The 21,923-nt window shown below is 39.1% G+C and overlaps 1 protein-coding gene across 1 annotated transcript in view; it reads left to right on the plus strand.

Annotated features, from left to right (window-relative positions):
* The window catches only part of COL5A2 (collagen type V alpha 2 chain), a 138,263-nt gene extending 117,261 nt beyond the window's left edge, over positions 1-21,002 (plus strand). The window contains exons 38-54 of the mRNA XM_072811054.1: positions 255-308; positions 726-833; positions 951-1,004; positions 1,532-1,585; positions 2,257-2,418; positions 3,017-3,124; positions 4,265-4,372; positions 5,735-5,788; positions 7,733-7,840; positions 8,368-8,421; positions 11,143-11,250; positions 11,631-11,684; positions 12,740-12,847; positions 14,874-15,165; positions 15,908-16,095; positions 18,381-18,620; positions 19,291-21,002. Coding sequence (XP_072667155.1) covers positions 255-308; positions 726-833; positions 951-1,004; positions 1,532-1,585; positions 2,257-2,418; positions 3,017-3,124; positions 4,265-4,372; positions 5,735-5,788; positions 7,733-7,840; positions 8,368-8,421; positions 11,143-11,250; positions 11,631-11,684; positions 12,740-12,847; positions 14,874-15,165; positions 15,908-16,095; positions 18,381-18,620; positions 19,291-19,437 — 2,001 coding nt within the window. The 3' untranslated portion in view covers positions 19,438-21,002. The remainder of the gene's footprint in view (positions 1-254; positions 309-725; positions 834-950; positions 1,005-1,531; positions 1,586-2,256; positions 2,419-3,016; positions 3,125-4,264; positions 4,373-5,734; positions 5,789-7,732; positions 7,841-8,367; positions 8,422-11,142; positions 11,251-11,630; positions 11,685-12,739; positions 12,848-14,873; positions 15,166-15,907; positions 16,096-18,380; positions 18,621-19,290) is intronic.
* The last annotated feature ends 921 nt before the right edge of the window (positions 21,003-21,923 follow it).

Below are 21,923 nucleotides of genomic sequence, written 5' to 3' on the forward strand. Positions count from 1 at the left end.
TATTAAATCTAGGTAAGTAGCTCATTTACTTAATAATTAAGAAACCTTTTAGAGACTTCAGACCTTGGAAATTTTGTTCTATGGCCCTAGGATCTCTATATCAGCCTAAAAGTCTTCCTCAAGAAATACATCTAATTCATCTATATATACATTTAAAGACACCACAAATCTAAATGTAATATAATGGTATTTTTAAATACTGTTTCTATTTAGAGTAAAGTGTGAAAGCCACAGTAATCTTTGTGTTCTCCTAGGGTTCTCGTGGTGAAAATGGCCCAACCGGGGCTGTTGGTTTTGCTGGACCTCAGGTATAATTTTCAAGTATCTCTAATTTACAGCGAACACTCTTCTTGTTATAGCAATAAATTTACTTGATTATCATTGTCATATGTATTGAAGGTACAACATCAGAGATGCTGGAACGTTTACAGTTTTCTAGGCAATATTCTCATTTTTAATTCTTTCATGACTGCCACTAAAATGGATGAGTTTGCATTATTTCAAATTTTATACTTATTTGTTGTTATAAAAATGGGATGGGATGACTTATTTGTTCAGATGGTCTTCAAAGATCTCATTAGGGAATTTTTTTCTTCTGAGCTTCATGTTGATTACAAAGCACCATTTAAAAATGTTCGGTTAAATGATATGTTAGTAATAATTACTGTGAAATAACTGGTCTATAAGTGTTATAATCAATGGCTTATTTATTACAATTGATACAGGGTCCCGATGGGCAGCCTGGAGTGAAAGGTGAGCCTGGCGAGCCAGGGCAGAAGGGAGATGCTGGCTCTCCTGGACCACAAGGTCTAGCAGGGTCCCCAGGACCTCATGTAAGTGAAAAGAAAAACAAAACCAATAACTTGAGTCATGTGCCCAATGTTTAGACTTTGTGTTTAGCCCATCTTGTTTTACTATAAGTGATTTTTTGTTCATTTCTTTCTATGTAGGGTCCTAATGGTGTTCCTGGACTCAAAGGTGGCCGAGGAACTCAGGGTCCACCTGTAAGTTGGTTTGAAGTTCTGGGAATTACGCACAGCTAGTCACAGACCTCTAGCACCTTGTGGCCATTTTAAAGTTAATCTGAAGTTGTAACAAATTTTTATTTGTATAAGTAAACTGCAGTGGAAAGGGCACTTAAGTGGGAAGATCTGAGTTGCAATTAGTTTATGATCTTGGAGACCCAGCTGCCTCACATATAACATAAAGAATATATTACCTGCGGAAGAGGTAATGGATACTGGGAACAGCTCAACAGAACTCTGTTATGCAGATTAATGTGATGCTAGCGCTAGCCCTGAGTATCCTGGTAGACGTGCAAGATAAATGGAAAGTAGAAAGAGAAAACTAGTGTCCTTCCTACCGGTTAATTCAGATCCATTCTAAAAACGTAGGATACAAGAAAAAAATACATTGTTTACAACAATGAAGGGGATCTGAAGCCTAATATCCCTGTGAAAAAAATAGATCCCCAAAAGTGTATATAATTAATAGTTATTTTAAAATTGCTTATATGATATTATATTTCTAGGGTGCAACAGGGTTTCCTGGTTCTGCCGGCAGAGTTGGACCTCCAGGCCCTCCTGTAAGTCAATTCAGTAACTCAAATCATTGGTAATAATCGCATACACACACATGAGAATACACAAAAACACACGTATATACACATTATATAGATAATATATATTTGAGTTATTGTTTATGGTTTTATTTAATCCTTAATAGTTAGTTAACCCATGTTAACAACCATTATCCTAATAATTCATACGTACTGGTATCCCGTCATAGCAAATTTGTCTTTAATAATCTAGTGTGTTTTGGAGTCACTTATTTACAAGAGCATTTGAACCTCAGTGCTTGACTACTATTCCATTTGGATACTAAATTCTGATGGTATTGTGTGCTAATAGCCATTTCCTTCAGTTAGGAAGCATCTCTCTGAAGCTTTGTTTAATGTTATTCTTTAATGATAAGATCTGGTCAGACAGAAAAAAATGTTATATATGCATTGATGGAGCAAAGTCTTAAGAACTTTGAAAATCCAAGTTAATTTCAGTATACTTTCGATATTAACTCAAAGGCAATTGCAAATAATTTAGATTTCTTTTCGGGAAATGAATCTGCAGCTGTGTTTTGTTTAATCTTGTTTAAATCTACCGAATGATTATCTAACAGGAAAAATGGACCTGAGGGGCCGTTGCATTAAGGGCTCTAATGTTGCTTCCACTTTGCCCCGCGGTTTCTATCTTCTACTAGGGAGCTCCGGGACCTGCGGGGCCCCTAGGGGAACCTGGGAAGGAGGGACCTCCAGGTCTTCGTGGGGACCCCGGCTCTCATGGGCGAGTGGGAGATCGAGGACCAGCTGGCCCCCCTGGTGGCCCAGGAGACAAAGGAGACCCAGGAGAAGATGGGCAACCTGTAAGTTTGGCATCTTTGTTTTCGGCCAGCTCTAACAAAGATATTTACCATTAGAAATCTGTAATAGTCACTGCCACAGAGAAACTGTTTATGCATCAACCTGGCTACTCTCATAAATCCTTATGCCATATATTTTTAAATTTATAATAAAAATGTAACAATAATGCCTGTGGTGTTCAAAAACTAAACAAGAAAACACTCTTTGTTAAATATCCGTGCTGTATAGAGAAGTGTTTTTTAAAATACATTATTTTATTTGATATCTAAGTATCTCAAGCACTAATGTGTGTTGCTAGACTACTATTTCTTTATTTTAGAAATTTCTTTGTCTTTTCAAAAAGAAGAGAAATCTTTGCCTAAATAGTTAACTCTTTTATTCCTTCAAAATTCACAGTACTCTTCCAAGTTTCTCAGAAGCCAGTGAGCCACCTTTAAACAATGTTAGGGCTCTGTGTGGAGAATAAATGTTGACTATTCATATCTTACAAAACAGAATTTTTTTCTTGTACTGAAAGACCAGTAGAGCTGGAATCTGAATCTGTTCCTTGCATAAGGTTTTACCCTGGAGAATTCCTAATTAGTTTATCCTTGAAATTAGGGTCCAGATGGCCCCCCTGGTCCAGCAGGCACTACTGGACAGAGAGGAATTGTGGGCATGCCAGGGCAGCGTGGGGAGCGAGGCATGCCTGGCTTGCCAGGCCCAGCGGTGAGTGGCCACGTTGGTCAGCATTTCAAGTGATTATTGCAATATAATTTGTAAAGAGAGAATTTATCTCTTTTTTCCTTAATAAAGTCTTTCTTAGATACAAACTCTGACTATCTTAAAAACCTTTGACTTTGAATGTCAAATTCTTTTCTTAAGAACCTTGCAAAGTCTTTGAAAAATATATTTACTTAACCCTGGGACCAGAGAAGTAGACAAATAAGGATATGGATTTGGGGTGATTCTAAATCTTTCTTTAAAGATTAAAAGTACTCACAGAGCCAGAGAAGGGGGACAATCTCCTCGTGAGCAGCTAGCCTCTTGTTAAATCAACATGTTAATGTTAACAAAAGCATCTGTATTTCACGGTTCAGAGGGCAAGTTTTCATAAATCATCAAAGGGAAGGAGTAGTTGAGCCAGAGCAACATTGGAGGTGAAAGTGGGGTGAGCTATGAAGATGGACTCTGACAGCACTCTCCTTTTCCCTGGAGCGTGTTAAAGACCTCATAGTCCCCGGAGTGTGGATAAAAGTTGGACTTACTGTTAGCTTTGAAGAGATTGAATATTACTGCTGAAAGTTTACATGCTTGTGGAAGAAAAATGATGTTTTTATATGGAATGTAGACAGAGAGGTGTCCTGCTGGGACCTTGGAACTGGAAGAATGTGGGTAGAGATCTGAACTCGCAAACCAGGAGTTAGGGGGTATCCTGTTGTTACCAGAAGTGAGCCACAGACCCAAAAGTAACACCTCCCAATGTGACAGTGAAACCCAAGTGCCGGGATCCAGAAATAGTGAGTCGAGAGAGCGGGAGTGAATGTGGATGAGCCTGTCTTACCAACGATGCAGGTTCCAAGAGAGCAGCCAGGATTGACCACAGGGCATGGGATTGAAACCAAAAATACACACCTGAGGTGGTGGCAGAGGGCACTTCCTGGTCCCTCTGGTATGTCAGAATGAATGTGAGAAGGGAGCTTGCCTCTAGGAAGGTGCTAGGGTGACAGGAGGTTTGGGATAGTGGATAATTAATATTATAGAAGGAGGGACTGGAGTGCCATTTGAATAAACAGAGCCTTTCTGGAAACCAGCTTTCTTACATTTCTTCGGAAGTGGTTGATTGACCTACTTATACTTTTATTTCAGGGCACACCAGGAAAAGTAGGACCTACCGGCGCACCAGGAGATAAAGGTCCGCCTGGACCTGTGGGACCCCCAGGCTCAAATGGCCCCGTAGGGGAGCCTGGCCCTGAAGTGAGTGCCACAGAGAAAATTATCCGGGTGGCATGGGGACAATATTTCTTTTATTTAGAAATCAATTCAGAAATTTAGAAATTGTGCATTTGCCTTGAAGTTTTTTGGTGGTGTTCTTTGCTTCCCTGGAGAGTTGTGTAAATGACGACAGAAGGAGAAGGAAGTAAGATGGGTGTCTTCGCACTGACCTTCATCTGGTCTGGAGCCAAGTATTTTAGTGGATTTAGGTTGTTACCAAATTGTTTTGAAGGTGAACAGACACAGTAATTAATCTTTTCTTGTTATTTCACTCTATAATGGCATATTTCTCAAAATCGCCAAGTTTTGTGGTAATAGGATTAATAGAACTATTACAGCTTGTGAAAAGAGAAAAGTAAGGTGAGATCATTCTACCTAAATATCACTAGAAGGTAACATCATGCACGTCATGTTCCCTTAGGCTCATCTGAGAGGAAGTTAATGCTTGAAAGGTGATTTGTGAAGTTATAGGTTGGAATCTCCTCTGTTCTGTGCTTTAATGAATAAGTCACCAGACAGTGTCACATTTTCTTGAAACCATACCTTTCAGAGCAATTTTTGATCAAATGATAAAAATATAGTCCTGAAAAAAAAAATCAAAGTAATATAGGGAGAGAAGAATGTATATTCTAAAAAATGTTATTTAATATCTAAACACGATTGTTTTAAAACTTTAAGGATATTGTTTGGCTAAGCTTAAGATACGAAAGGGAGGAAAACCATTTACTGGTAATACAAACCACAAAATTCCAAGAATAAAATTTCAAAGGATTTGAGGTTTATCCCCCCTGTTTTAAAATAAAAAGTAGAAATGAAGAAATTTAGATTAAGTGCAGGACGCGTGCCTGAGTGCATGGGGGGCTTCCCTGGTGTGGCCCTCCCCTGGGGCTGCCTTCCCGGGCCCACCCTTGAAGAGCAGATTCAGTGTTGTTCCACACAGAGCACGGAAGGACCCAGATTCATAGCAGGTTCCACGACGGTTTTAAAGTCAAGCTGCCATAGTAAATGGAAGTTCTCGATGCTTGAGTGTGGGATATGTGCACAGGGCAAGGCAATAACACCGCACTTTATAAGCACTGTATCGTAAGTGGAAAATGCAGTGTCTTCAATAAAACTGTATTAAAATTGGCACTAAAACAAGTAAGAATGTGTTAATAATTTTAGAAGCAATTCCAAGCAGTAGAAAAGATGGCCCAAGACTTTCTTCTACTAGAATTTCCATAAGTGCTGATTTACACTTTATAGAACAGAGGTGGAAAACATGCTGTAATTTTTCTGGCGCTTGGAATGAGATTTTTGTTTCATTACTCTGTTAACTCATTTCTCAAATATGATTCTTTATAGGGTCCAGCTGGTAACGATGGTACTCCGGGACGGGACGGTGCTGTTGGGGAACGTGTAAGGGCAATTTCACTGATTAGAAATGTGCACTAATGTAAATTTGAAACCTTTGTAAGACTGAAGAGTAAAATTTGCCCTTTCTTTCATAGCTCTGGGGCAGTCCTGATTTTTCTGATAGTAGCTACCTTTTTTTAAGGTCATTATTTAGGTAAATGAAATGAGACTTGAGTACACAGCAAAGTGAGACGGCATTTATTATTAATTGTAGGAAAGCAAATTGCTTTCATAGCTGATGTAACATGAAGGCTTTGGATACAGAGGAAGTAGTCTAAGTGTCACACTCATTCACAAATATATGGAAGCAGAAGCATCGCTGTGTGACATCTAAATTTCTCTACTCATCTCCTAAAGTGAACGCCCCATGAGAAAATAAACCAGGTGGCTTTCTGCCTGTTACATATCCCATGGTGTGTATTAAATATCATGACATATGCTGACCTGAAAACATCCCCAGCCTCGTCTGAAGGCCCAGTCCCTTTGGGGTAGTCACATGGTCGTCTTAGACTGCGTATCAGTCCACGGAAGGCAAAAAAAAATCAGTCCCCTGATTTAACATCTGTTATGACACACTGGCTCTGCTCACTTTGCAGCTCATCATGTGGCCAAAAGGCCTGTATATTCAGACAGACTTTGCCGGGAAGCTCGATTCCTTAAGCAGCCAGCAGTGCAGCCTTGAACAAATTTCCTGAACCTCCGTTTTCAAATAGTTTAAATACGATTAATACTTGCATTCAGTAACATGTTTAGAGTATCTAGTAGGCACTCGAAGAGAAAGAGTTTTAAGGCATCTTGAGTAAGCCCTCGCCTCATCTGCCATAAAGCTAGGGAACGCAGATTCTCCTGGCACCTGGGTTTCCCCCTTGGTCAGCATACATCGTACAAGGTAGTGGTCTTCAAAGATTTTGCTAATGTGGTCCCTGGTATAATTTTGAAAATCTGTGAACCCCTATGCACAATTTAAGTTGCCATCACATTTTATTTTAATCCTAAGTTTAAATAGTTGGAAAAGAGGTAATCATTGGTAAAGTCTAAATGTGTATGTGCTTTTAATACATTTTTTTCAAACTCATATTTGCCAGTTTTGCTTACCTGATGTATCATATGTCCGTTCTCCAGCCGAATTGCCAGCGTTTATCCCGGTTGCCAAACTAACCAGTCAAATTAAGACTTAATTTCTGTCAGCAGAATAGGTCTGACTTCATTTTTCAAGTCAAATAATCATGACAGTACATATTCATATAGCAATTATCTCACGTCTGACTTCCCGAGGAGACGAGATTTGGAGCCTTGTCATAGTTGGGTCACTTGGATAAAATAAGGAACAGCCTCTTTCTTTCCAAGTATCTCGTTGCTTTATTCCCAAGTGAACTCTGCGTTCTAGAAAAGTCCATAGAGGTGTCCCTCCCCGGGGCATTGCACCATAGTAAGATTGTAGAGAGATTGGAATACTTTTTCTTTCATAAAATGAGAGAGGGGTGATTATTAAAGAGGAAATAGGGAAGGATACTTCAGGTCAGTTGTCTGAGAGAACACATGTGGAATTGAAAGTCTAGAAAACGGGTTCCTTAAATTTCTCCCAGCTCTCACACTCTGGAAAGTCTTTATTTATCCCAAGTGAATGGATACTCCTCTTGAGGACTCTTTGGTGTAAAAAACACGCTAAATTCTGGAGGTGACACTGGTATACACTACAATCTTGACTGTGATGGTAGTAGGGTGAGAGTGAGGGGAGGGAGAACTGGAATTGGGGAAATATTCTTTTCAGTTTGATTTATTAAGAAGTAAACATAAGTAAAATATTTAAGAAAAATATACGTTGAAATATGAAAATAAGGTTTTAAAAAAGGCATATGTTTTCTTACCGCGAATAGCATGAGGGTATAGAATGCCGCTGTTTGATGATAAATATGAAAAGAATAATCCCATGGTTATTCTCTTCAGGGTGATCGTGGAGACCCGGGACCTGCAGGTCTGCCGGGCTCTCAGGGTGCCCCTGGAACCCCGGGCCCTGTCGGTGCTCCAGGAGATGCAGGACAAAGAGGAGATCCGGTAAGGAGACCCAGTTTCATACCGACAGTTACACCTCAGGGAGCTACATGTGAGCCTGGACTTAATCGTACACGCACCCTGGATCAAGGACTCTAAACAAAGAATGATAAACAGTCAGTTATGACTTAAATTGTTGTTAATCTTAACAGAAAACATTTGACTTCCACTAGATATTCAAAAATCCTGATGCTTTGAATTTCATCATCTAACGATGTTGGGGTGTATAGGAAATGTAATACGTGTGCATCATGTTAAATTTATGCTAGTAATGTCTTAGCATAATCCACTAAGGAGGATCGTCATTCAGTGAAATCAGTTAATAAAGTTGACTAAAGAAGTGTCATCGGAGTTGTAGTGAGCACATTCTTACACCTAAGGACATTTGGTTTGATTTTAATCCATTAGCCATAAGAATATACACAGGGATATACATAAACCATATATAAGTATCCAACTTACCTATTTTTGAATTATGTATCTATATGTAATATTTTTTACATACCGATTTTTGTGAAAATTTCTTCTAGGGTTCTCGGGGCCCTGTAGGACCACCTGGTCGAATCGGAAAACGTGGCTTACTTGTAAGTAAAGTAATTATTCTTTAAAAATAAAAATATTCTCATATATACACACACATCTATTGTATGTACATGTATGTGTATATGTATATGTGTGTGTATATATATATATCCTCAAAGGAGCACAATTTAAGATTCAAAAATGAAGATTAAAGTATTACTTTAATATCCAGAAGTTTGTGTTTGTTTTATAATTTTAACATATGTCCTCTAAATTTAACTGTGAATTCTTTCAATAGTCAATAAGGACTTGTGGAGTCACAGGTTTCTCTCAAAATAATAGGAATGGTGCCCTTTTTTTTTAGAGATTTTCCAAAAATCACATAGGAAAATGGGCTTGAAATCTCTTTGTAAACTTGAAAAGTGCTAGTCAAATATTTTATATTTTCAGCTAGACTACCCTGCTCACGTTCTAATCTTTTTGCTTTTACAGTTGCTTCCAGGTTAATGATTATTATATAGCTGTTTTACTGCGAGTGAATCCTCTCTGACGGGCAGCCTGTTAGCCATGTTCCTTTCACACTTATAAAAATTAATATCTATAATGATGAAAAAATTATAGCGTTAAATTCATGATCTATTACTAAATCATAATTCTCAGCTTTGATTTGAGCCTAATCGGAGACAATTTCAGTTATATGGTGTGTCAAGTGAATGATTTTCTAACTACTTACATAACAATGTGGTTTATTTTTCATAATTAAATGAATTTTAGTTAATAATTTAAATAGGTGCTTTCTGGTTTGGTTTATTTTCAATTATGAAATTCTAGGACATCCCAAAATAAAAGAACCTCTCTAACATGAAAACATTCAGGCTGATTTTAGTATTTAAATTTGTATTATTATATAAAATACATAAAAGTGAGATCTACTCTTATTTTTATTATAAAAAGATTCCCATGCTGTTTGACAGTTAGGATGTCCAAATTAAAAAAAGAGAACTAAACAAAATAACAAACTAATAAAAAAAACTAACCCAAGAGCCAGTATATATTTGAGGATATTTTCCATTCTCCTAAGTCAGATTGATAGTTTGAATTATCTTTTAGGAAAACCAAAGACAACAGAAGCTGTCCTCAAAGTAGGTGACCCTATGCCTCCTGTCCAATTACTGTGAACCCCTAGATCCCTGGTGCTTTTCTGAGTCCCCAAGACTTAAAAACGAACAACAAACAAAAAGGCAGCCCAAGACCGATCAGATTGATCTGATAATTTCTACCTCTTGGCATAGCTACTATTCCACAAGAAGATGCTTAATTACTGCTTTTTCTTTAGTTTCTCAGCATCAGGATAGATGGATTTGGGTACAAATATTGCAGATATAAGGATAACAGGCATTTCTTTGTGTCTTCTTTAAAGGAGAGTGCTTAATAATGATATTCCTCTTCTGTTAGCTTGAGCAAGACTTTGCCAATTTTTCATTTCCCCCAAGTTTGAGATACAGTCGGCACATAACATTATTATAGTACGTAGCACAATGACTGATGTACGTATATGTTGTGAAATGATTATGACAATACCACAGAAAGTGTAATTAGCAGCCATCATCTCACATACATGCAAATTTTATTTTCCTATGGTGAGAACTTTTACGGTCTACTCTCTTAGCATATGGCCACCTTTCTAATATATTCTTGGGGGTCATATCCAGTTAGCTTATCTACATGTGCAAACTTAATAATCATTCTTTTCTTAGAGGTAACGTAAGTAAATAAAGACTCATGTTTTAGTTTAAAAGAATCTGTGTGTAGGGCGGCAGCCCAGGTGGCTCAGCGGGTTAGCGCCGCCTTCAGCCCAGGGCGTGATCCTGGGTCCCAGGATCGAGTCCCACGTCGGGCTCCCTGCATGGAGCCTGCTTCTCCCTCTGCCTGTGTCTCTGCCTCTCTGTCTCTCTGTGTCTCTCATGAATAAATAAAATCTTAAAAAAAAAAGAATCTATGTGTAGTGGCAATATTTTTGCATAATGATATCAGAAAATATGTGCAATACAGTCTTTGGAAAATGTTTCAGATAGGTTAGGTCAAACTTAAAAGTGCATCATTTTACTATGAATGCAGGGCAAACATTTAAAAAAGTGAATCTGTAGGAAAGCCTTATTATATATCTTATGTTTTTAGTGATCACGCCTTCATTCCTTAAGAAAAAGAGACAAAAATTTCTCAGTCCGATTCAGATAAGTAGCTATGTTAGTTCATACAGTTGCCCCCTTTCCCTCTGTGGGATTTCCATTACCTGTGGTTAACAGCAGTCAGGAAGCAAACGATCCTCCTCCTGACATGTCATCAGAAGGTCAGTAGTAGCCAGACACTCCGTCACAACGCCTGCGTCATTCACCTCGCTTCATCTCATCACGTAGGCATTTTATCAAATATCACATCCTCACCAGAAGAAAGGTGAGAACAGTACAGGAAGACAGAGAGAGAGAGAGAGAGCGGCCACATTCACATTATTATATTGTTATAATTGTTCTATTTTATTATTCATGATTGTTAATCTCTTAATTCGTGCCTAATTTATAAACCTCACTCTGAGATATGTATGTATAGGAAAAATGTAATGCTTATAGCGTTCAGGCTTCCACTGCGGATCGTGGGACGTGTCCCCCATGGATAAGGAATCCTTGTACGGTGTTCACAATTGTAGTAAATACAACTGTAAAAATTAAAACTGTAGTAAATTATAGTCTCACCAAGCAATATCCACGCCATGACCCTCTTTCTAGGGACCCCAAGGACCTCGAGGTGACAAAGGTGATCATGGAGACCGAGGTGACCGAGGTCAGAAGGGCCACAGAGGCTTCACTGGTCTTCAGGGTCTTCCCGGACCTCCTGTAAGTATTACTTGGCTTCCGTGTACAAATATACTAGTATCTTGACGTGAACATTTATTTACCCATTAGGTGATTGCACTTTTTGTATCTTTTCATTTCAAAGCATATCCTGGTGAATATTTAATTACCCAGTTATCCAGGATAATATGCCATTTATCAGCTGTGATTCTGTAGGAAGCAATAAAGCAAAAGGATAGGTAGGTGTACCATCGCTCCTGCAGTTGAGGATCCGCCGGCTCACGTAGGTGTTGGAGAGATGGGTGACTTGAAGAAATCAGCGTTTGCTGCGAAAGCGAATGACAGCACGTTTTTAAAAGCTGAGAACGGCAAAATGTGGGTGTAAACATTTTGGCAACAGTTTTTACTTTTTTCCTCCCTAGGGTCCCAATGGTGAACAAGGCAGCGCTGGGATTCCTGGACCATTTGGCCCAAGAGTAAGTAACAAAACCTACTAAGTTGCAGATACGAATAATAAGGCCCTTGGTAAAAATAAATAAATAAATAAATAAATAAATAAATAAATAAATAAATAAGGCCCTTGGTGACATAGAGCTAGGGCTTGAGGATCGTTTTTTATGACATTGAATCGGAGTCAGCCCGGGTTCTCTGGAGCTCTGATTCAGCAATTCCCTTTAAGTAGAAATATTCCAAAATATGATATATTGCTTCACGAGCCCACATTAGAATCTTTTACCTACTAGGTATATGCTGATCTGTTACTTCATCATCTTAGTCTGTGTTCATGGAAATTTTATTGAACTCCTTGAGAAGATATAATAAGACTTACCATGAGGTACAAACAGGTTTTGAAGCTGGATACCTTCCCCCACCCCCTTTTAGTAATTGAGATAGTTTCTCAGAAGTGGTTTGCATAAGGCTAATTCTGAAGAAAATAATAAAATGAAACCAGGATTTGCAGCTTTTAAAGATTCTACATTGGTGCTAATGCTGCCTCCAAAACGTCATTAATGTCTTAGGACAATTGACAGACATAATTACTTAGGAAAATCATTAGAAAGAATTTCCACTATGTCTAAATACAGTGTAAACAAATCCTACATAACATTGAGAAGAGTGGTATTAATATAAGTAGGATGTGATGAGATCCTGGAGAAAAAGCACACAAATTTAACTTCTATTAATCACTCATACCTTCTGTCATTTTCTTAGTCCTAACTAATTAGATTACTAATTAACTTTATAATACATGAGATTTCATGAAACAGCCTTCTTCCCATAAAAGCAGATGACCAGTCCATTAAAGTTTTTGCCTGATGCTGTCTTTTATGACACATGGATGATGGAAAATTCATGTGTGATCAAACAGTGAACATGAAGGATCCAGGACCCCACTGATTAGTCATCAGGACAATGAACGTGAAACCACTGTGATAGCTCTGTAAGGAATATAGTTCTTTGGTTAGACAGTCCTTGCAAAATGTTTTTTCATAGAATCTAATCTAATCTAATCTAATCTTGTTTCCGGCAGGGTCCTCCAGGTCCAGTTGGTCCCTCAGGTAAAGAAGGAAACCCTGGACCACTTGGGCCTATCGGGCCTCCTGGTGTGCGGGGCAGTGTCGGAGAAGCAGGACCTGAGGTAATTCCAGAGGGTTGCACGCACAGAGCACTGTTGGTTCCTGTAGCCTGGATTCTACCCAAGGAACCTCCATGAAGCCTGGTGGACAGGAGAGTTAAAGAACTCTGGAGGGACGCCCGGGTGGCTCCGGGGTCGGGCGTCTGCCTTCGACTCAGGGTGTGACCCTGGGGTCCTGGGATCGAGTCCCCCATCGGGCTCCCTGCATGGAGCCTGCTTCTCCCTCTGCCTGTGTCTCTGCCTTTCTCTCTGTGTGTCTCATGAATAAATAAAATCTCAAAAAAAAAAAAAACCTCTGAAAACAAACGTAGGTGTCCAACAAGAGCTTGTCTATATAAGTAACTCTTTCAAGTATTTTAAGACAGATGATTCAGAGTATATAAAATCAGAGTCCAACCTACCAAAGCCTTGACTTCATGTGACACCAGTGAGAGAAAATAGCAGGTTATGATTGTATTTATAATTAAAGTTATGAAAATGTTGCTTTGCTTTAAATGCCAGCAAACTAAATGTGAGCTTTGATGAGTATAGTCATTCATGAAAATGCTGGAAAGCGAAAATATTAAAATTAAAGTTTTTCTCTATTAAAAATGGCATTCAGAAAGGATTTAAATTAAAACTTCTTAAAAATTCTAATAGTATTGACTTGGGAGACATGAGGAATTTGGGAAACACCCTCCTATTTCTGCCATACGCATGTGTACATGTGCATGTGTTGTTTAGGAGTTAATGTGTCTCATTTACCTTTCCCTCCTTACTCTATCTCTTCCCTTTACTGATATTATCATTAAACTAAATACTTATTATTTATTATATGGATGGAATAGCCTTGTTTTTCCTATGGTCAAGGGCAATATCTCCTGTCTAGCTCTCTGAATGGAAAACAGCTACAGAATTGGAATACCTCTGACTTATGTGGCTCTCGATTGACTCTATTCTATGCTTCAGTGGCCCTTAATGGAAAAAAATACATCTTTTCCCCTAAACAGCATAAAGGAATGCATAGAGCCATGATATGACCTGAAAGGAAAAACAAACAAGCAGATTTAACAGGCTACTGAGGGAGAATCCAGGTTGGCACTGAATTTTGAAGCAACTTGCTCAGAGCCCATAACAGGCGGCAGGGCTGGCGTGGAGCTCCAGGCTCTGACGGCTGGGACCACGCTCTGCGCATCGGATGTGGAGCAGGCGCCTCTGCAGGTTGTCCCCGATGCCCTCAAGTCCTGGGCTCTTCCTTGGGAAACTGCAGAAAGGATCGATAGTGGGAATCCACTTCCAGGCCTCTGCCACTTTTTGTGCTTATCTCCCTATGAGTCCAGTAGTTCTTTATGGCAAAAAAGTAAGGGAGCTGTTTATTTTTGTTAATAAGAAGACCAAAGAGAACGTTTCACAATTTTGTTTAGTACAGAGAATCTGCTCGCTTCGGCAGCATATATACTAACATAGTACAGAGAATCTTAACTTACAAATTAATGCACATAAAAAGATATCCTGCACTTTCCTCCATATTTGGAAGTAGGGGAAATTGTTTCGGGGGTGTTTCTTGTGGGTATTTCCCTGATACAGACGTGAAGCCTTAGAGAACCAGCACCCACAGCTCTTCTGCATCTCCTCCTCCAGCTTCTGCCCATAAATCCTTTGGAAATATTTCAGTGTGCCTTGCCCCAAATAGTTTAGAAATGAATCGACATGTCCACACATTCTTAACATGAAACGTATTGCATCTTCAAGGTAAACATTGGAACAAATATTTTGTGCTTTGATTTTTATTGGTCTCAGGCTGACTTGCAGGTGTGTTGGCTGGTAACAGTCACACATCATGTCTCATCCTGGGAGAGTTACAGGAGTAGGCCACAGCGCAGCCCTCCAGGTTTAAAAAGTCTGAGGTCACAGATGTGTCAGTACCACCAAACTGGGACAGTGCTTTGTAACCCCCAACATAGGTACCGAGTCCCATTGATGCTTTGTGTCCAGATGAAAAAAAAACAAAAAATCTGTTAACTGTATTTCTGATTTTTTTTAAAATTAGGGTCCTCCTGGTGAGCCCGGTCCCCCTGGCCCCCCGGGGCCCCCTGGCCATCTTACAGCTGCTCTTGGAGACATCATGGGCCACTACGATGAGAGCATGCCAGACCCACTGCCAGAGTTCACTGAGGACCAGGCTGCTCCCGATGACAGAAACAAGACTGACCCAGGGGTCCATGCAACCCTGAAGTCACTCAGTAGTCAGATTGAAACCATGCGCAGTCCTGACGGCTCTAAGAAGCACCCGGCCCGGACTTGTGATGACCTAAAACTTTGCCATTCTGCCAAGCAGAGCGGTGAGTAGGCGCCTGCCCATTCGGGCGGAGCCCGTTGTTCCTGATTGATTGTGTTCTTGGCCACATCCTGAAACGTGGTGCTGAGTGAGTGACAGACTCAAGAGGTGACAGGACCAGCGCGGCACAGGCTTTATGCGTTGGTGGTGGGGACGGTCAGCGATGTGACCGGTTATGGGGTGAGAGGATCCGTGTTGTAAGAGAGGACCAAAACAAAAACAAAAAAAAATAAGAGGACCTACTCCATTAGTGATCCAGTTTCACGTCATTTTGGAGATAACTGTTGGCATTCTAATTGTTGCTCAACTCATTTACAGTATTGACGATACGTTATTTTATTAGATTCTAATTCTATTTTGCTTTAAAAAGTTGGCTTTCTAAATTTAATGAGAACACATCCATTTTGGCAAAGCCACTTCATTATGGTGACTCGTCTGTCTTTGGTATAGCTCTCTATGTAAGACGGCGATGGTGGTACTTCATCCCCGGGCATGTTTTGAGCTTTAAGCACCCTCCCGTTGTGGCACAGTACGTCAGAGCAGTGCCTGGCACACAGGAAGCACTCAGACGGGTGACATTTACTTTTTCTTCAGCTGTAGAGTATTTCCTAAACTGAGATACTCTGTCTTAAAAGAGTCCTTCAACAATGAGTTCATACTTTTCAAACCATCTGTTAGCTCTTTGAGAGACTCATAATCTTTTGAAATTCTCTTTATTTAGCATGTATTTTTATTTTGGAAAATAGGTGAGTACTGGATTGATCCTAACCAGGGATCTGTTGAAGACGCGATCAAAGTTTACTGCAACATGGACACAGGAGAAACATGTATTTCAGCAAACCCATCCAGCATACCACGTAAAACCTGGTGGGCCAGCAAATCTTCCGACCATAAGCCTATTTGGTATGGTCTCGACATGAATAGAGGATCTCAGGTAATTCACAGTCCTTGCTAAAAACTGTATTCTTTGCTTTTCATTATTTATTGTACTTTATTATTTATTTAAGACCATGCTATCATTTTTGACCAGATTGATTATTGCATAAATAAATCTTACTACGAATTATATTAACAAATTTTGAATGATAATTTCCCCCTCGATGCAATGTGGAAAAGTAATCATTTTTACTCTTAGTCCCTTTAATGCATGTGACCCTGGCTGTGGAGTATACTCAAAGGGATCTTGCCACAGTTGAAAAAAATTGGATTATATGGGGCGGGTGGGGGAGGGAACCTCAGTGACTGGCGCCTGGATCTCTTGCTGACTTTGTGACCTCAGGAAGTTGCTTAAACTTTACGAGGCTCAGTTTTGCCATTTTAAAGTAAAAGTGATGGGGCGCCTGGGTGGCTCAGTTGGTAGAGCATCCAATTCTTGGTTCCGGCTCAGGTCACGACCTCAGGGCCCTGGGATGGAGCCCTGTGTGGGGCTCTGCGCTCAGCAGGGAGTCTGCTTGAGGATCTCTCTCCCTCTCTCTGCCCCTCCCTGCTCATGCATGCGGGTACATTTGCTCTCTCTCAAATAAATAAATAAATAAATAAACCTTTTAATAAATTTAAAAAATAAAGTGAAAGTGATCATATTTATCTCACAGTCTCTGGATGAATATAAAGAGCTTAATATAGTATCTAGTTCCTGATAAGCTACAGATAGGTGTTAGATAAGTACCATAGTAGTATTTTTAATGATTCACTATGTAAGCTTTGTAGTATTATTTAAACTTAAAGCATTTTTATAATTACAGTTGCTCCTTGAACAACACAGGGGTTAGTGATAAAAATCAGTCAAAAGTCTGTGCAGTGAGAAATCTGGGTACGACGTTTGACTCCCCCAGAACTCAACTACTAACAGCCTGCTGTCGACAGAAAGCCTTAATCCATATTGTAAAGTTGGTTAACACATATTTTGAATGGTGTATGTATTACATACCATATTCTTACAATAAAGTAAACTAGAGAAAAGTAAATGCATTAAAAAAATCACAATGAGGAGAAAATACATTTATAGTATTGTACACTGAATATACTGAAAAATTCTGTGGATAAGTGGACTTACGCAGTTCAAACCCTTGTTCTTCGAGGGTCAACTGCATAGGGAGTCCTTAAACATTTTGAAGTCCAGTCTCCTTTAGGTTTCTTTCATGATCCTGCATTTAGATTCTCACCCAGCCTTGCCATTTCCTGTTGTCATATGAATATTTCATTCTGGGTCTCCTTATGACACCGTAACTGCAATTTTCCTCTCACTTCTGCTTCTGATCTTTCCTCCAAACTCATGTTCATAGCAAACATGTGAGACATTATGAGTATATATAGGATACACTAAAATCTACCATTACTTTAATGAGTAGGAGAATTTTAAATTTAGATATACCCAAGAGAAATGTAATTTAGTTAATACAATATGTAAAAGGCTCAAATAGGAGCACTGAAAGTAAAACTCAAAGAGAAGATGAGCAGAAAGGAGTCTGTAGGAAAACATTTTTGATTATCTGTTTTTGTTAGCTAACAGAAAGTTTGTATTTTATACTTCCTGTAAGTATGGATCAGTGGATTTTAAAAGCTGCTAAGTCAGGGGGATCCCCAGGTGGCTCAGCAGTTTAGTGCCTGCCTTCGGCCCAGGGCGTGATCCTGGAGTCCCAGGATCGAGTCCCATGTCGGGCTCCCTGCATGGAGCCTGCTTCTCCCTCTGCCTGTGTCTCTGCCTCTCTCTCTCTGTGTCTCATGAATAAATAAATAAAACTTAAAAATAAATAAATAAATAAATAAATAAATAAATAAATAAATAAATAAATAAAATAAAAGATTTTAGGCCAGTAGTTGAGTCCCAGTTCTTATTATAATCAGCAATAAAAACAGTGAGTTACTTTTGATACACAATTGAGCCAGTGTTCAAGTATAACTTCTAAAAAGCAATATCTAAGATTGTTTAAACAAATAGAGAAGCAGATTTCAAAAATACTTACACTTTCTCTGATGAGTTATAAATATCATTGGTTTCATTACCATTTGGTTGGAGTAGTAAGGTTTTTACTTGTGAGTATTCATAGAAGTTTCAAAATATTTTATATATAGGCAGAGTATGTTGTTAAATGAAAGAATAAAAGTAATATTCCTTAAAACTGATGTCTGAAATCACACACACACACACGCACACACGGGGACTGTGAGACCCTTCAGCCCTTCAGCGTTTCAGATAACAGAGACTCTTTGTTTCCCTAGTTTGTTTACGGAGACCATCAGTCACCTAATGCAGCCATTACTCAAATGACCTTCTTGCGCCTTTTATCAAAAGAAGCCTCCCAGAACATTACTTACATCTGCAAAAACAGTGTGGGATACATGGACGATCAAGCCAAGAACCTCAAGAAAGCTGTGGTTCTCAAAGGGTCAAATGACTTGGAAATCAAGGCGGAAGGAAATGTCAGATTCCGATATATTGTTCTTCATGACACTTGCTCTGTAAGTACTTTTGGCCTCTACTGATCTGATTGAAGAAGAAAATTTATTTTCAATAAAAATACCATCACGGTGGAAGTGGGGCAGTTTTACCCAGTATGTGATTATGCATGATAGCTTTGTTTACCCTTGTCCTGGAGGGTCAACTTGGATGTGTCTTAGTACGCGAAGCATGGTAGAGATTTTAACACAAAATAATTAGCAAAGGACTGGGTCCTTGAGAGTCGACCCGGCTCTTGTGCAAACTCCCTGTGGTTCTTCCACAAGTCACTGTATTTAATCTCAGCTTAAAATTCCTTGATTCTAAAACATATAATCGATCTGAGATACCCTTTATGTTTTTCAGATTTGTAGGTTTCCTCACTTGCATATGTAGATGCAAAAAGGGAAAATACTTAATGATGAATGATAGTTTCATTTGTGCAAAGCAAAAAAGTGCTCATGATTCGTGTTAGTGACCATCGGGGAAGCTGTAAAAGAACAAAAGGCATTTCTTTGAGCCCGTGCCTGCCAGCCATGCCAGTGCCACCTCGATGGTAGCAGTGCTCATAATTTTAAGTATTGCCCTAAAAGTCCTTGCTTTCACATTATAAAATTTGGCTTTGTAGTTTGTGTCTACCATCTTTGGAATAGTTTGTCTAGACTGTTAACCCATGGCACCATTTAATTCCAGAAACGAAATGGAAATGTGGGCAAGACCGTCTTCGAGTACAGAACGCAGAATGTGGCGCGCTTACCCATCGTAGATCTTGCCGCTGTGGATGTTGGCAGCACAGACCAAGAATTTGGCATTGAAATCGGGCCAGTTTGTTTTGTGTAGAGCAGGCCAAGATACATTGACCAAGAGCACCACCCCCGCCACCAGTGACCACCACCATTCACAAGAATTCTGACTATTTGAAGCTGATCCTGAGACTCTTGAAGTAAAGGCTAATCCCGCATCAGCACTGTATATATGGTCCTAAGTGCCTGGCCTCCTTATCCTTCAGAATATTTATTTTACTTACAGTCCTCGAGTCTTAATTGATTTAAACTATTTTTCAATACACCAGTTTAGGTTTAAGACAACCGATGATAATGACCACCTTTTTAAAAAGTAAACTGATTGAATAAATGAATCTCCGTTTTCTTCAATTTATTTCAATGTAATGACAAAGTTGCTTAGTATTTATGAGAAAATTCTTCTTCCTGGCAGGTAGCTTAAAGAGTGGGGTACGTAAAACCACGGTACGTGTTTATTTCACTTGGCTGTAGTTTGAGAACTAGAAAGTAGTGCCTTTTGTGACTTCTCATTTCCAGATTATCAATTAAAAGTGAAATCCAAAATATTTATCCTTGTGACTGAGACCTACACGCATGTCTTGATATTGTTTACCATAAAGACTCTTTAAAGAGAACTTTGAAAAAATGTCAGTTTCTCATGGTCTTAAATGGAATTTTTAAGTAGCATATATTCAATGGAATTTATGGAGAACAAAGTGACCTTAAATTTTTGTGAAGGGTGGCAACCTCAGACTTTTTTCTCATTCAAATCTAAAAGTACCTTTCCCTTTTGACTCAGTCTATCAACATATATAGAAGTTACATGATTAAACATTGAATACATTTGCACTTTTCTTGTTTAAGAAGACATTGAATGCAAAATAATTTACACATACAGTTTCATAAACATATGTCCAGGACCCAAAGTCGAGAGTCTTCCACATGTACAATCTCCTCATCCTGAAGCCTATAACGAAGAAAAAGATTTAGAAACTCAAGTTGTGGAGCTGACTCTAAGCAAATGTGATGATTGGAATTAGAACATTTGATCTTTGAACTCTCATAGGAAAAGTGACCCACCATTTCTTAGCATGAGCTACCTCATCTCTAGAAGCTGGGATGGACTTAATACTCTTGTTTATATTTTAGATACTAAAAGGTGCTATGCTTCTGTTTTTTATTCCAAGACTGGAGATAGGCAGGGCTAAAATGTATTATTATTTTTCCTCTAATGATGGTGCTAAAATTCCTTCTATAAAACTCTTCAAAAATAAAGATGGTTTCATCAATGCCACTTGTGAAAAAAATAATTGTTAGACTGCCCACTTCTGAAAGAAGGAGCGTTGTTCCAGTGCCTTTTCATTGTTCACCTGTCCTACCGTATCTGGAATGTTATGTGATACTTGCATGTTTCCTAGACCAGAACGTGTAGGTCCCCTTGTGTCTCAAGGTTTGTTGTTTTTTTTTTTTTTCCCTCCTCGATTGCATTTGTTGGCTCCATTTTTATTTTTTTCTTTAAAGATAAACAGCTGGGACCATCCCAAAGGGCAAGCCATGCACGCAACTTTAGTCATGTATCTCTCTGCAAAGCATCAAATTAAATGCACGCTTTTGTCATGTCAACGGTTTTCGTTTTGTGAGATTCCTTTGAACGTATTAGATCCGTTTTACTTACGATGGTGAAAAGTAGAGTGTTGTGTTCTTTTTTGCCATTTGTTTAAAGGACAAAATGACGAATACCTTCCATTGTGTATATAATGGCTTAGAAATGAAAATCAATTTTCAACATCACCCACGAAGGCAACACGACACTAATTATCATTGTCTTAAGCCCTTGAAAATCTCAGGGTAGTATTACTGATAAAAAGAGAAAAGCAACTGATTTTTCATTGTTGAATAAACTGATAATAAAATGTATGTTTCACAGTACATCACATATGAATTTAGCCTAAATGATTTGGGTTTTATTTTCAATAGTTATTTCACAACATTGTTTTCCCCCAGATTGGTTTTTTTTTTTATTTGAGCTGTATGTCTTAATTTGAATATTTATGTACCTGAAGGCATCTGTGAGTTTTGTTTGTATTAAAACGTCCTTCAAGTCCAACCTGTGCAGGTTGTACAGTTCAGATAGATAAACCAGAAATAATAGGTGGTGATTCTCTTAAGTCAAAAACACTAACAATCTCTGGCTCTAGAAATACCAGCTCTTAGTTGGAGCTCAGGAATGAAAGGTTGACCCGGACCATCCCAGCCCTCAAATTATCTGAGTTCTACATCCCGAGGTCCCACAATGCCCGTGGACTTCTTTAACCGTCCAGCTGATCCCTCAAACTCTACGTGGCCAAAAGTGAAATAATCTACATCTGGGAGGGATTCTAGCATTCATTTATTACTAATTTATTAAAAATACAAATGAAGGGGCGCCTGGGTGGCTCAGTTGGTTAAGCCTCTGCCTTCGGCGTGGGTCATGACCTCAGGGTCCTGGAGTTGACCCCATGTCAGGCCCCCTGCTCAGCAGAGCCTGCTTCTCCTTCTCCTGTC

Source organism: Canis lupus, chromosome 34, assembly GCF_048164855.1.
Source record: "Canis lupus baileyi chromosome 34, mCanLup2.hap1, whole genome shotgun sequence".
In the NCBI taxonomy this organism is placed as follows: Eukaryota; Metazoa; Chordata; class Mammalia; order Carnivora; family Canidae; genus Canis; species Canis lupus.